The sequence below is a fragment of the Streptopelia decaocto genome (genome assembly GCF_964273445.1).
Source record: "Streptopelia decaocto genome assembly, chromosome: 8".
NCBI classification, from domain to species: Eukaryota; Metazoa; Chordata; class Aves; order Columbiformes; family Columbidae; genus Streptopelia; species Streptopelia decaocto.
This window is the reverse complement of record NC_138662.1, coordinates 4,614,059-4,630,021: the sequence shown is the minus strand read 5'-3', so window position 1 is coordinate 4,630,021 and position 15,963 is coordinate 4,614,059. Positions and strand designations below refer to the sequence as shown.

At 46.3% G+C, this 15,963-nt stretch overlaps 2 protein-coding genes across 2 annotated transcripts in view; one reads left to right on the top strand and one right to left on the bottom strand.

Annotated features, from left to right (window-relative positions):
• Positions 1–511: 511 nt before the first annotated feature.
• On the bottom strand, positions 512–7,203 carry LOC309443416 (uncharacterized protein; the record flags this gene model as incomplete). The annotated part of the gene is made up of 4 exons (XM_082060339.1): positions 512–3,099; positions 4,563–4,704; positions 6,420–7,135; positions 7,189–7,203. 4 exons carry the CDS (start codon positions 7,201–7,203, stop codon positions 2,944–2,946), a joined length of 1,029 nt encoding a protein of 342 aa, XP_081916465.1. The 3' UTR covers positions 512–2,943.
• Positions 6,209–15,963, top strand: part of RHOA (ras homolog family member A) — a 24,017-nt gene continuing 14,262 nt past the window's right edge. The window contains exon 1 of the mRNA XM_082059979.1: positions 6,209–6,369. The gene's annotated coding sequence lies outside the window, so the exon portion shown is untranslated. The remainder of the gene's footprint in view (positions 6,370–15,963) is intronic.

Here is a 15,963-nt window from a genome sequence, read left to right as displayed (position 1 = left end):
CATCAGCTCAGGGTTTCATGATAATTTAAAATTATGTCATCTAACAGAGGGATTATTTCCATGGATGGAGAAATAAAGCACTATATCCTGGGTAGGAAGACAGGATCACCCAGCTGCTGTCAGAAGACAAGTGTGGTGGAAACCAGTCCACAAACATGTAACACGGCCACCGCTTTTTCTTACTTGCCTTTTCCAACGGCTAACGAATGAATGCCTACGACTCGCAAGAATTGGGTCTGAGCCATATTTCTGAAGGCAGAAAAGACTGCATAAAGAGAGCTCCAGTATAAAGTAGAAAAAGATCTTTGTGGCAAACTGAATTTAGCAACGTCACCAGGAGCTTCTGACTCAGAGCCCCATTCTGCCCAGCTGCACACACCAACCACCACCACACACCTGCCAAACCAGCGCGATTCAGCCCCTTGGAGCTCCGCCACGAGCAGTTGGACAGAAGACGACGGATGCAGCCATAAAGCAACATGTAATGAAAATATTTTTATTTCAGGGTGTAATTAAGCCATATTTTGTCACACTGCTACTGGCTGAGGCAGGAAGGCTACCGATGAGTTGTACCAGGAGAAATGGCAAATGGGATGAGGTTGTTATTCCACTTCAGACCAGTCCATGCTGGCTTGAGTCAACCTCAGAACTTGGCTATTTCTTGCCTGTTTCTGCTGCCTGGCAGATATCCCAGATAAAAGGGCTGCTTGCATAGCTCAGACACAGAGGAGCATGCTCTGTCTCTGGCCATTAGCAGGAAGGTGTCGCACTGGCTGCAGTTTTCTGGGGGCTCTCGGGGCAGCAGAGGGGGGCATTGCTACAGCAACAAAAAGCACCAGAGCCCACAGCCAAACATTCCACCTCCAAACAGCTCCTCAGGATTGCTGCTCCCACTGTCCCCACAGAGTAGTAATTGTGGTTTTAATTGTACAGGGTCACAAAAACACTCCATATATGCAACTAAAGCAAAACATTTAAGCACTTTCAGGCTAGCATCCACCTCCTGCAAGCCAGGCTTAACATCTTCCTTCCGTGGGCCACGGAGACAGCTTAACCAGCCTGCAGGTGGGCATCTCTGCTTGCAGAGCAGCTCAACGGTGAGCTGACAGCTCCCTCCTCTGTCAGAAAGCACTAAATGCAGCCTAAAAATCTGTCCTATCATCACTTGGAACAGGAGACTTGAATAACAGAGGATATTAGGCATTTTCTCTCATTTTTTACACATAGGTAGGTAGAGTCTCCAGACAGGTGGTACAGGACATCCCAGCCAAGCACACTCAGTGCTACTCAGGCTTCAGTTCTCATCCTGCTGCACTGCAGCTTATTTTGGGGAGTCTTACAGCCAACAGCAGGGCATGGCCAGGACTTACTTCCCCTTCCAGCTGTATAAGCACATGCCAGGTGTCCTGCTCGGGTCCTTCTCGGATTTAGCTTCTCCAGGGCATAGCAGCACAGCACAGCAAGAGAGCAGAGCAGGGGCTCTGTCCTGCTCAGGTGGGACTGCAGGTTCTGGCAGGTCACAGGCAGGTCTGTCCTTGCTGCTCAGGCACAGTGTGATTCACACTGAGGAGGTATCACTTAGTCCTTCCCTTCTGCATGCAAGAAAAATAGTGGTCTCACTGAGTGTTAATGACAGGTTGAAATCACATATGAAAATTTAGTCCCAGCAGGATGTTATTTCTGCTGCGTTCCCTCTGCTGACAGGCCAGCCTGGGATATAAGCAGAGTGTGCTATACATTTGTGCCACCTGCAGAGGTTGTATCTGGAATGGAGCAAATAGTGTAAGGGCTTTTTTGCTGGTTCTTGAAATAAAACCAGAATTGGGGGGTGGTAGAGGCACTTAACAGACAAACAGATTTTGAAATACTGGTAAAATGGTGTGGAAATTATTTCAGAATCAAGTTGTATCAATACATTCTGTTCAGTTTCATAGCATCATAGAACAGTTTGGGTTGGAAGGGACCTTCAAAGCTCATCCAGTCTAACGCCCTACAATGAGCAGGGACATCTTCAACCAGATCAAGTTTAAATGTAGATTTTTCTGATGGGGTTTTTAATTCAAATCTCTCTGCACATACCACAAGGTAATTTTATTTTAATTGCATTTTCTTGCCACAGCACAACTGTGCTCTTAAAGCCTGTAGAATGCCATGTACAAACTTAAAGCAAAGGTGCTATGTTGGTGTGAAAGAAGCTAAACAATTGTGACTTGAAATTCAAAGCAGCTATCAACTGAAGTACGAGTTAAAAGAACTGTGCAGAAAAATAACTTGCAGCAATAAGAAAATGATAGTGAAATGTAAGAAAGGTTTTCAGAACCACATGACGAGCTGCTTGTGCCCTATTTGTGGGAGAGAGGAGGGTGGGTCAGGCTAGGATTAAGAGATGAGCTTGTGAAAGTCACTGCTGTCTGAAGCCATCATGTCCAAGAGCCAGCCAGGGTCTCCAAGAGGTTCAGACCTTTGGGTGCATATTCCTGGGTAGGAAAGCCAGATGATAAACTTTCAGTTCATGTAGCGAATCACCTTCACATGAGGAGGATCCCACAGCTGAATAGGGAACACAGAACACAAAGAACTCTGGTGACTTTGCTGTAGGATTTTAAAGAAGGCTTGCTGCAGCTGGGGAGGCAGGGGAGCAGCTGGGACACAGCCTGTTCTTGGAAGGTCTTTGCTCCTCTGGACCTTGATGGTTTCTGTACCAGGTTTGTCTTGGCGGGAACAAAGAGCTGCCTCCTCCTCCAGCCATCCCACAAGGGAGCTCACTGCTCCTGGCAAATGCCGCCTGGGAGGTGTCTTAGCCAAGAGCAAACCCGTGCCAGTGCCACAGACTTCAGCTGCACCAAGCTGGGATTCCAAGACTCCGTTTCTCCAACTGTGGATAAGAGCCTGCATTTGACAGAGGTCAGCAGCTTTTTGGAGCTTCTGCTCCCCCTGTGCAAATCAGAGGCTTTGCATTTCCTGGTCCCCGAGGAAGGGCAGTTCCTTCTTCTGTGAGAATCCCCCATCCACAGCACCAGAGTTCTCCCTGTCATTAAGGCTATCATGACAGCAACACTCATTAACACAGTGCCCATTGGTCCATCTGCAAGAAAACACCTGTGGAGAGACATAAGTGAGTTAATTGACAGAGCAAAAGGGAAAGAGGATACTAAAGGACTGGCTTGTGAGGCCGCCACTTCCTTCAGGACTTCGGACAGGCAACTTGACCTTCAGGCTTCTTTGTCTACGAGACAGGTCAAACACCAACATCATCAAGGCCTGTGCTTGGCCTAAATGCTGCAGAGACTGGGAGAGGGGAAGCGTGTTGTCCTAAATGGAAGAAATAGGTCTGTCCTTTTGGTTTGGATTCTGCTGGTTTTACTTTTTTTTTTTAACACTGGCACCATTGGGAGAGTTCCCATTTGCTTAACTAGGCCACATAAGAGGAACCCGGGAAGACACGTAACAGGTTTGGAGTGGCTTGACCTGCTAATTTTCATCCTTCCTAAGACTGAGCAGGCTGGGTTCAGATAAAAGTTCTTGGCTTTGAGAGGAGCTGGATACCCAAATCAGCTTGGAAAAGAAATAGTTGGTGATTTTTTTTTAAACAGCACATACACCACCACCTTATAAATACATACTGGGGTGGACAGATGCTTCACACTGCTTAGCTGATAGTTCTAAAGCAATGACAACATGAACGTACCAACATGTTATGTTGGTGAGCACATCTGAAACTGGGAATCGGATCTAGGAAAAAAAAACTTATAAAACCAAATTATGATACAATTAATAAAGAGAAAACATTTGAGCCAGGTAAGGTTTGGCAGGACTTCTGCTAAATAATGTCATGCTGTGGTGTTAAAAGTAAGCTCTCATACTTTCCTAGCATGGAAACCGTTCACTCTTCAATCAAGTGTATAGCTTAACTAAAAATATAACCCTTGTTATGTTCTCCAAGAAAAAAAAAAAAAATCTTATCAGCTGCTTTTTTCTATTATTTTCTCTCAGTTTTCGTTGTTGTTCCTGGTAGCTGTAAATACACTTGAGAGACTGCCTGACTTAAGTGGAATTCATTTCAAAAGGTATCTTTGCAATAAAAATATCTGCGAAATACATTCTGGAATGTTTTAGCTGCTACTGCTATCACTTAAGAAATCTTTTTTCTCCATATAGACTCTTATCTTGGCAAAGAATAAATTGAGAAAGGAAAAAAAACAACAACAACTTACAGTTAGGACCAAAGTAATTGTTTCGAAACATATTGCTTTAACTCATAAATGAAGCCTCCGCACGTTACCCGAGAAGAGCTGCTGCTCTCCCCCACCTCCACGTCCTCGAAGCCGACAGCTAGGGGTGTCCTGACCAAAACATAAAAGTCAGGAGGAAGACTTTGTTTTGAACCATGAGGCACAGGAGACAGAGATAAGAGAACATGGCAAAATAGCACTATGGACACCTTGAAATTGTGTGGTTTAACAGAGAGTTAGACTGAGGATCCTCCTAGATGGTAGCACAGTTCACTGGCTACCACCTTCATTAAAATCAAAGCTCTCAACCATTAAAAGCTACCCATTTACCAAATTGGAAAAAAGTATCTCCTGAAGCACTTCTATTAACATGATGTCCGCAGGAACAGGGCTCATCTGCCAGAACAGGACCTGGGGCCATAGAGTCGCTGAAATCCAGAGAGGTCTCTCCCTTGGGCAAGGAGATACTGTGCTAGAAGGAGGAACACACACACACTGCAATCGAAACACTCAACACTTCTGTAAACAAAGGCCAAACTTCCCACTGGAACATGAAAAAAAGTAGTAGACCGCAAGGATCTCTATCAGACAGTAAGAATTAAAAAATATATATTTTGAAAAGCCCATATGACCTAGGAATGACTGATTTGTAGTTAGAGCCCCAAGCTGGTGTCCAAACCACACAGGTAATTTCACTACTGACTTCAGACAAATTAACTTCTGTCTTATTGTTCCTATAATGTTAAAGGTATATGAAGACACACCTCTGCACAGGACAAACTATCACAGGGCCTCCTGAGCGCACATACCATTGACTGCGCGTTGAGAATCACTACCAAGCTGTATGTATTCAAACCAGTTATCCGTTTGAATCAAATGTTTGCTTTATTAAAAACAGTCGGCTTCCTCAAAATGCTTAATAGAGCTAGTCCTGGAGACTTGTTTACTGCCAGGGGTTGGGGTTAAGCAGCTCCTTCCTCTACAGACACCAGAGAGCGGTCCCTAAAAAGGTCAGTCTAAAGTTAGCTGGCAATGCAAATGCAGCCAAATGAGGAGGGAATAAAACAGGCACCTACTAACAGGATCACATACCAGGATTGGCACAGCACCCAGTCTCCCTTAGGGGAACCTGGATTAACCAGGCTACCCCCAAATGCCAGCTAAGGGCTTCCATGCCTGTTGCGCAAGGGAACTTTGAGAGCCGTGCAGAGGCTGCGTGTCATCAACCCCCTCCATACATGTGAACTCCATGTCACCCTAAGGCCAGCTTCACCTCTTGAACCTTCTCAGGTGCGCAGTGAGGGAAACAAGACAACAGGTGACGCACAGACCTTCACTAGGGGACATAAAGCAGGCACTGCATCAACTGGGAGGTTTTGCATCCCCAAACGAGGGCAACCCTTGCCACCAGGCACATCAATAGTGTGATATTCAGATGATACTGGCAGCAAAATGTGGTGCCAGGTCTGACCTTTCCAGGTCTCTCTCACACCACCTGCCAGCACCCCAGCTCAGCTTCTGTGCAGAGCTCAGTGGCTCCACTGGAGGAAACACAGAACCAACTCCCAGCCCCAAAAGACACAGCTGAAAGGCTCATAGGAAAATGGGGCACCCAGATACACCACCTTCCCACCACACCTGCCCAGCAAGAGAGGGCACAGCAGCAAGGCTTGAGGGCTGCTGGCTCGGCTCTGCCCTACCCAGGCCTCGCACCGCCTGGGACGAAGGGAGCTCCGCAGGAGAACCACGGGCACCTTTCCTCAGCCCTGCTCCACCAGACAAGGCCTCAGTACGTACGCTGGGCCCTGGAGCGGGGGCACCGGCGGCGTTAGGACCCGGGACACCACCAGCCACTAAGCACAGACACAACCCGCGCGGCGTAAATAGCACCCGGGCTTTTATAGCGCCGATTCCCGGCAGCCCCCGCGCCCGGCCGCGCCGATTGGCCATCGGGCAGGCGGGGGCGCGCGCGCGCGCGGTCCGGAGGCGGGCGGGGCCGGGCTGAGGAGCGCAGCGCCGCGTCGCGCCGGGCCGGTGAGCGCGCACGCCCCCGCCCCGCCCGTTTCCGTTCGCCGCTGCTCGAGCTCGGGCCTGTGGAGCAGGAAGCGGCGGGAGCGAGACCCAGCGCAGGCCGCAGGTACCGGGAGGGGCTCTCCGCCGCCCGGGGTGGGGGAATGCACATCTCACCGGCTCTCCCCCTCCCCCCTTTTCTCGGCGCCGCCATCGCTGCCGCCGCCGGGTGGGGCCCGCCCGCCCCCGCCGGGAACCCGCGCCGCGGCCTGCCGGCGGGGGCGGCCGGGCCGGGCCGGGCCTTTCGCCGCCGCGTCCGGGCGGCATCGCGCGCACAAAAGGGGAAGGCGTATGCGGCGGCACGGCCACCCCCCTGAGAGCCCCCAAGTTTCCGGGGCCACTAACGGGGCCTTTTCCGGGCGGCGGGAGCGGGAAGGGGGGGGCCGGGTGCGCTGGGGCGCGGCCCCGGGGGCTCCCCTGCTGGAACCGCCCGCGCCTCGCCTGGCCCGCGGCGCCTGGGCCGCGGCGGGGACCCCGCTCCCGCCAGCTCCGCCGTGGGCGGTGCGGGGGCGGTGCTGCCCCCCTCTCCTCGCCCACTGTGGGGTGTGACACGAGTGGGTACCGGGCGGTGGGGGTGACCCGGCTGACTGGCAGCTTGTTGTGGTGACGTCACCCCGGCGCGCGGGAGGCGCCGCCACGCCGGAGCGCGGGGCCGGGGGTGAGCGGGGCCTCGGCCGCGCCTCGCGCGTGGGGCGTGCGGGGCTCCGCGCGTGTCCCGCCGGCCGCGCGGGGCCGGGCCGAGCCGGCAGCTCCTGCGGAAGCGCTTCCCGGGGCTTGGTGGCGTTTGAACGTTCAGCTGCGCCAGAAAAAGCCTTTTGAAGTAGAACTACAAACTTTTAATTTTGGTGGGTTTTTTGGTTTGGTTTTGTTAGGGTTTTTTTCTTACGGCAGCCGAAGCCATTGCAGCCTCAGCAGGCCGAGGGCACACAGACAAGTGTGTAGCAAAGAGCTCAGTTTGGGGTTGAAATGAACTGGTAGCGCATTTAGCTTCATGTGGCACAACAGCCTTACCTTAGACTGAAAATTGCCCAGCTTCAAATTATCTGCTACCTAAACCTTCTTTGCCAAGAAGCCTGTTCCTTCAGGGGCAAGAGGAGCCTTGAGACCACTTCAGTTGTGTTTGGCTCTAAAATAGCCCCGCAAAACTCATCTTAGAGATTCACAGAGTTAAAGTTATTAGAGAGACTTGGGGAAAAGTATTGTCCCCAGCGAAATGATGCCGTAGCTACTTTGATATCCCTTTAAGTCTGTCTCTGTGAGGTATCTGGAATGGGGGGGTTGTTTGTTTTTAGTTGCTGCCTCATATCCAGCTTTTGTTTCGCTCCTAGTACAGTTCACCTGTTTGTGGCAGGGACCCCTTCACAAGCAGTGCTTCCCACATGCTCTTTCTGTATGTGATGCAGGATTGGGAGAAAACTAAATCCTAAGACCTTCCTAGGGAATGTTAGGTTTGTTGTTGCCTTTTTTTCCCCCCAGAGCTTAGGCTAGTTAGCAATTCTGCTGTTTGTGTGATTTTTAAGACAGTGCATGTCTTCTAAAAACAAACTTTTATAACTCTCTTTTTATCTCAGAAATCTCAAAAATTAGTTTTACTTGTCCTAAATGTTGTTTGTGGCTCAAACTATTAGACTCTCCAATAGCCTTATGGGGGATTTTTTTTTTTCAGTAGGGAAATATGAAGTGTCTCCCTCCCCAAAAAGATTGTTCGTGAAAATTTTTCCTTTCTGTTGAAGGCTCTTTTAATGCATCTGTGTGTGCCCTCGTCCTGCCCTGTTCTGGCCTTACCCACATCTCCAGCTACACAACACTGGCATTTCTGTTTCAAATACGCAGACTAATTTTGGCTCTGATTTGGACCAAGGTTGCATGTTTAAAAAAAAAAAGTTGCCATTAGCCTTATTTCATTTTAATTAGTTCACTGGAATGCTTGACAGCATATTCAGCATAAATGCTTGACATAAATTAGTTTTAATGGGTGATTTGTATCATTTAACACTAGAATATGTATTTGGGGTTATTTTTTTAAATAATTTCTCAACACATAAATGCACCTTCACACAAGGGGCAAAAGAAATGTAGTCAGAGAGCTTAGCTGAGCAACTATTATGTTATCCCTCCTAGTTCACCAAACTTACGCTCTGGCCGAGTGCCACAGCAACTGAGCGCCAGAGGCGGGGAGTTCTCTGAGCCAGGAATTGACAGTAAAAACATCCTAAATGATCTTAACCGCCACCAGGATGCAGGACTAGCGATGGCTCTTCAGATAAGCAAATTCCAAATAAAAACAATTTTATAGTTAGCGACTTGGAAATATCATTGTCTTTACACATTTTACACTTCATCTTTTTCCCCTCAGTGTATTAATGTTGCCCCAAGTCCTGTTGGCTTGTCCTTATGCCATCTCTACTCTCCACTCAGCCCTAGAAATTTCCAGCCTTGACTACTACCTTCTCACTAGCCTATGGATCTTCTCATTGAGTCTCTCTGTAATATTTTATTCCCTGCTGCTCTGATATCGTTAGGTTCTTTCCAAGCTTCTACTCAGACACTTTTATACTGAATTGTAATCTATCTTACGTGTTATTCCACATCCTTTCAAGCTCTCATGTACCGTTCTCTTACAAATTGTCTTCAAATGCAGTTCAGCTAATGGGGAGGAAAAGTTAAATCAGTGAGTGTGAGGAAGTCAGTATGTCGATAAAGGTGAGCCAGCATGCCCTTTAAATCTTAAATTGATTCATGATGAGTCTGTCCTAGTAGACAAGTAATAAGGGTGAAACGCCGTAATACAGAACAGTGCTGCGTGAAGTAAATGCACCTGATGGCAGCTCCCCTTCTGTCCCAGAGATACAGCTGTGCAAACGTGCACACCTGGATGCACCATGAAAATCCTCTGCTGCTTGTGTATTGGTGGGATTCCTCTCCTGTCACAGGGGATGTTATAAATAGCTAGGCAGCTGAGTAGCAAGCAGTAGTTGCCTATTACTTTTGGGATCATCTTAAAAATAAGCACAAATATCCGCGAAGACTGTCTTCAGTATGCTTGTTATCATTGCTTTAAGCCATTTTACACCACTGTTGGGTGTCCAGGTGCCTTCTAGCCTTGATGTGATCTCTGTTCTCACCTCATTCTGATCTGTGAACAAAAGCATAATTGGGGTTGGTAGAGCAGCTCTGATGTGTCAGGACATCCTCTCTTCTATCCTTTTCCTATCACGATGTTTTCACTTGAGAAGGGCACTTGGGACAGTAAAAGAACTAAGATATCCATAGGCAACCTTTTAGTTACAATCTTTGCTGTCCACTGTTGCATACACACAACTAACAGCAAGTCCTTCCTAGGTGAATCACCTAATTAAACTAATCAGAACAAGGTTCACTGTCCTTCTCTGACCGGTCTTCATGACCAAGGTCCCTGGTAGAAGGAATGGATGGAGAGTCGCTAGTATACCAAGCAAAACTGGGCTCTGTGCCCACGGGCTTTTTTTTTACCTCGAGCTCTGACAGGTTGGGGGTTTTCATTTGTTGTTGTTTTTAATCAGAAAAAGGGCTTAATTCAGTCCCTTTGCTCAGTTAATTAGCAGTGCTTTGCAACAATGGGTAGTTCTGTCTCCCCTGACCATGTACTGACTGATTGAACTGTCGCATTTGGAGCAGATCTCTAGGTGTGGATGTGGACAAAGTGATTCCTCATCCTCACAGCTTTAAAGAAGGTTGTCTTAGCCTGCATCACTAGTTTGAAAAAACTCGCAGCTCTCCAAGTACCAGTTACCTCTGTTTGTATTCTTCGCTAATGTTTCATTTTTCTTATTCTACACTTGGAGGCTCTTTGTTCTTCACCTTCACCCTCTGTTCAGTTGAAGTTGTGCGAGATAAGGAGGTCTTCTTACAATAGGATCTTGACTTGATCCTGACAAAGTGAATTGGCTGTTTTTTTGAACCTCAGTCCAGAAGCTGTTTGGAAAGGCTGGGTTCCATGTAAACCACAGCAGAACTAGGCTTCTGTGCTTGAAATTGAAAATGTTGTTGACAGATGAGAATGAGCATGTTGTTTGATATAAAGAAAGTATTAGAAATAAGAACACAGCCTTCAGAAAGTTCAAGTCATGAAGTTGACCAGAAAAGTAAATAGGAACGTGAACTCTAGCAAGTCAAATGAAAAATATAAGGAACTGCCAGAAAGGCTCTGAGCAACATCATACTAATAGCAAAAAAAATTTCTTTTCCAAGCAGGAAGGTTGTTGGAGTCTAGAGGGCCAATAGACGATGAAGAAGGGAAAGAAATATTTGATGATGAAGCCATCAGTAGAAAGTTAAATGACTTATGTGCATTCCTGTTTACTGTGGAGGAGTCCAAAGAGGTTCCTATGCCAGAAATTCTCTTTATAGGGAACAGGACTCATTGGACAATCTGTCTCTGCTTGAAGTGTCAGCAAATAAGTTTTTAGAGCAAAATGATAAATATAGTTGCAAAATGCCAAGGCCAGATGGTGCTTGCCGAAGTGTTCCAAAGGAAGCTCGGGGATGAAATGACTGAATTATTAATTATGCTATGTAACTTTTTACTTAATACCTTGAAGCCAGGGAAGTAGAAGATGGCTTGCAAGGCAGCAGTTCAGCAGGATATTACAGAGTTCAGTGCCCTTCTTAAAAACAATTTTTTTTTTTAAAAAAAGGAAAGTAAACAGATGGACCAAGAATTTAAGGTGGGAGAAAGTCAACATGGCTTTTGCGAAGGAAACAGTGCTGATTACATCTACTGAAGTTTTTGAATGACTTGGCAAGCGCAGAGAAGGGAAGTTTGGGACAAGAGAAGAATAGGGATCTGTGCTGCACCTCTGCTGTTCAGTGTACTCACAAATGGTCTGGTGAGAAAGGCGTTGAGTAGTAAGGGAAGAAAAGACAAGAGCTGACTAGGGAGAATTGCATCTTAGCCTTCTGAGACCGAATGACAGGCAGTGAAATGTCAAATGAAATTTGTGCCAAATAAATACAAGGCGGGGGGGGGCATGTATCTTAGCTTTTTTTTATGCAATGATGGGGTAAAAGTTAATTATTGCCAATTAGGAGGAATAGCTTGTCATAATTCTGTGAAAATGTGAGTTTAATGTTCAACAGTGATCATATGAGCACAGGTGAGGGGCTTTGGGGAAAGGAATAAAGAAGAAAACAGGGGATAGCGTCATGGCTCTCAGTTCTTAGCACACTGATTGCCATGGGTCTGTGTGAAGGAAGATGGACTTTGAGATACAGTGCAACTGGAAAAGCAAAGAAGAGGCTGAGAAGAATGATCGGGGTAAGGAATGAATTCCATAGAAGGGATGCTTAAAAAGATTTGAACCCTCCAGTTTGGCAGAGACATGACTGAGCCCAGTCTGGTCTAGATCAACACCAGTGGTGCTTCTCCTGCAGTCTGTACAGATACTGCAGACTGCACACCGCAAATTGTTTTGAATGAAAATTGTTTTCATGGCTTCAGAATCCAATAGATGAAATCACAGGAGAAAATGCTATCAAACTGGCTATTGAGCACAAAGAGAAAAAAACCTGAGAATACCCCCAAGCTGGAAACTGAGAAAGTAAACTTGCAGGGGTATCAATACATTTGCTGCTTCTTCTGCTCTGTGTTTGTCATCTGAGAACCCTGCATGTGTCAGGCAGGGTGCTGGGCTTGATGGGTGTTCGATCTGAACCAGCGCAATCTCGACAGGTGTCTTGTGGTGGGAGAAGAGGAGGAATGCAGGTCAGAGCGCCAGCTCTGGGTACAGAAAGAGTTGGGTTTAGTTTCTCTTGTCCATGTGTGCTTTTGCTGCCAGCTCCGGGGCACTGGTGGGTGCCTAAAGACCGTGACCTCAACCAAGCAGAACCTGCCTTGTTCAACGCATGGTTGCCCATGTCCTCTTTGACATGCTGGGGGTCTCTGGACAAAGGGGATTCCAAGAAATAATGTCACAAATGTCAAGCGTTTTGCAGATTGCACAGGAGTGGAAATCCACAGATCTACTATAATTACCTCAATATTAAGCCCTAATCTCATTTTGTTCAAAGTAATCTTGGGACTCGGTATTGCATAAGATAAGTGCTCTCGTAAGTCATCGTTCCTACAGATAACAAGGATCTAGCCAGCAGTGGCAAAGTAACAAGAATGTGAAGCGTGTGTGGAAGGATGGCAATGGCAGCCATGGGTCATGGGGACAAAATAAAGCTTTCTGACCCCATAGTCCCAGCTTTGCCTTCAGCCTTCGAACAGGGACTTGTCATGGTAGAGTAAGGCAGGGGAGAAGTGCTGTAATTAGACTTCTTTCCTGGGTTCTGAAATGGTATTAATTTACTAATTGTATAGAAAAAGGGAGGTGAACAGCATAGGGGTGAACTTTGCAGGTAGCTGAGAACAAAGAAAACTTGTAGTAGACCAGGAGAACCTTGCTAAGTTTGGAGTTTGCAAAACAGGATGCATTATGACAATGTTAAGACAGAGAGTTTTGCTTGCACATATTGCTGGTTTAGTTTCTAACAATTTTGGCGTAAACAGGCTTAAAAAAAAAACATTTCAGGAACCTACTTTTGTGATATTTTTCCCCAATCAAGTGTTGAAAACAAACTAAATAACCTGACTTGGAAAGGAAATGGAGGCATCTGTTTTGTTTGCACTCAAAAAAACAATGCAAGTAAGCCCTACAGGTGAACTGGAGAAAAGTAAAAACTGGAAGTAGAAATATAAAACACAAAGTCAAAAGCACGAAGAGTAACTGGGAGAAAAAGGGAGCTCAAAGAGAAACTTACAGCGAAGAAATGATGAGCCTGAAGAGTTGAAATGTGTCAGAAACAGTGAAGCCTTGCTGTGTGCCCTGCCATGAACCTGGCTCGTCCCCTGTGCCCTTGTCCTTGTTTTACTGACTGAACACTCAGGCACCTGCTTAGGATCTTAGAGAAGGGTCTGTAGTTGTTTTCTTCCTTGGTTGTGTCTCTCCTGGATTGTCCTTTTTCCAGTTCTGCCATAGTTGTTCTTCATATGGACGCTGTGCTATAGTTAATCATCTGTGTTGCTCTGCTCTGAGTCACTTCCAGTTCCTTTGTAGCCTTTTGACATGGGGAGGATCACAACTGCACACAAGAGTCAAAAGATGTAGGTGTGCTTGGGGATTCCTAAAATATTGCCCTTGAATAGCAGCGATCAGCTGCCAGTCCATCATTTCATATCAGAAGTTGAATCTGGTTTTTACTTTGTATATCACTGCACATTTATCTATTTCAAATTTTATTGCTTAGCCACAGAGCCTGTTAAGGTTCTGAAATTTGTCACAGTAAGCCCTTGCCTTTATTACCTGAACATCTTGGCATCACCAGTAAATTTTATTGTATTGCTATTTGTCCTCGCGGTTTTGGGTCATTTATGTATGTCAAGCTGTGCAGGTTCCACTGGTGATCTTATGTGAGAGCTGAGCATTTCTTTCTCTCTGGTTTCCTACCTTGCACAAGTTATTTATCTCTACACAGGGAACTTCTCTGTAATCAGGTATTTTGAGTATCTCCTTAAATTAAAAAAAAAATTAAAATAATAGAAAGATTGAATGGTGTTGCAGGCCTAATCTGGCCAGGCTTGGTAATTGACACCTCTGTTTGGATATGTAACTCAGCTCTTAAGATCTCTGGCCTGAGAATGGAGGGGTTTTATATAATTTTTCCAGAAAGTTCTTTACATACTGCAGCAGTTTAAGGAATCTGAAAGAATGCTAATATGCAGTAATAATAAAGAGAAGTAGGACAACCTTAATGATTATAATCCCATCAGACTAAGGTATCAATCCCAGGTACAATAATGGAATAAGTAACAAAGCGTTCAGGAAAGAATTAAGGCAATGTCACTCAACCTGGACTGGGGGAAATAGAAACAATTAGTGTTAATTGTTTCAGTTTGGTTCTTAAGTACAGGTGTTCATCTTAGCCTTCAGCTGACACTTGACAGTAATTGCATGTCATTTTCAGTGAGAAACTAAGGCAATAGAAAATCAATATGGTTCATATTAAATTTAGTAGAAAGAGGACACTTTAAAAGGCAAGTGGAGACTGCAGTGCATCTGTGTCTAGCGAGAACATGAAGGAATTAGCTCTTGGGCTGTATTTCTTACCAATCACCTGGAAGAAACGCAAAATATCAGTATGAGGAGGCCAAATAAACAAGGAAGTGACAAATAAAGCCCCATCAGTAATGCAGAAAATGTAACTAACTGCTGGAGCAAGAAGCACAGTAGGGGATTCTCTGTTATCACCTGTTGAAGTCAAGCTAGTCCCTGCTTGAGTCAGTGCAAAGAGTGAAAGGTGTACGGGGGAATGGCCCGGCTGCTGCTTGTTTGCACTTGAAACGCAGCTCAGGGTGTGGTTCTCTGATACGGGCTGAGTGGGTCTAACTGCACACCCTTGTCAAATCAGGGGTGTCTCTGGGCTCCAGCAGCCCCGCTGCCCTTGGGGGATGGTGTGGGGTGGGAAGGTACGTGGTGCTGTGCTGCTAGGCTTCCAAGGGCCCTCCTGGCTGAAGCACTGTGACACCCTACAGCTTTATTACTCCTTATGCTAAGAGCAGCCAGCTGACAGATCAGGCAGTCGCTACTGTCGAAGGTGTGAAGGTATTTAAAAAAAAAAAAACCACCACCACCAAAAAACACTGCAACTCTATGGTAGGATGCTTCAGTCTGGAAGGTCTGTTACGTGAGCAGCAGAAAGAGGGTGAGAGACATAAATTGTTCACTCTCATTTTGTTCTCTCATTTGGGGGTTAGGAGGCAGTAAAAGAAACTTACAGCGACAATCCTGAATTTGAAGGAAGTGGCTTTATACACAATATGTAATTAGGCTGTGGGAACTCCCTCCAACAGGATATTGTGAGTGCTGGAAGTTTACATGGGTTCAAAGGGAGTCTGGGCAAGCTCATGGAAGAGAAATCTGCGGTTACCAAATTCATGGGCACCACATCTGACCCAAGAAGATCCTGAGCTGAAATGGTTGGAGACTGGAGGGCATGGAGGGGGAAGTTTCTCACTCTTTTTTCTGCTTTTTTTCTGTAGGAATCCACTCCTAAGCTGGTCCTGAATGCCAGGCACTGAGGTGGAGAGACCAAAGTCCCAAGCCCATGCACCCATTTTTATATGTGTGTAGGCCTGTAGTGAAGGATGGTCTGGGGGTCTTTACATGTAGGAAATATAAGTTTAGCTGCAGGGACAAGTTGGTTCCCTGGTCGGTGTTTGTACTGGAGCTGCTTGCAGGACATGATGCTGGGTGTAGAGGGCTGCACAGCTCACAGCTTGGGTGTTAGAAGATAATTTGTGTGTTCCTGGGAGAGTTTGATGGTGCTGAGGTGTTATTCCTGCAAAGCATGGGCAGGTGGGCTGTACAGCGAGAGCGCGCAAAGCAAAATGTTTTACTCTTCCCTGTGGTGGTTAGAAATCAAGAAAATTTATCAGAATCAAAAGCAATTTTCTTTGAGAGTCAGATAAATTGTATGTTGTCATACAAGATCTATCCTGAAGAGGAAAGCAAGGGCAGAGGCTGTAATTTGATAGGATGAATCCAGCTTTGAGGCTTCACATGATATCTCAGATTAGACGTTCTGTATCCGCATGACACACAACACGGATCTAGTACTGGCTGCCGATTCAGGTTTCCTC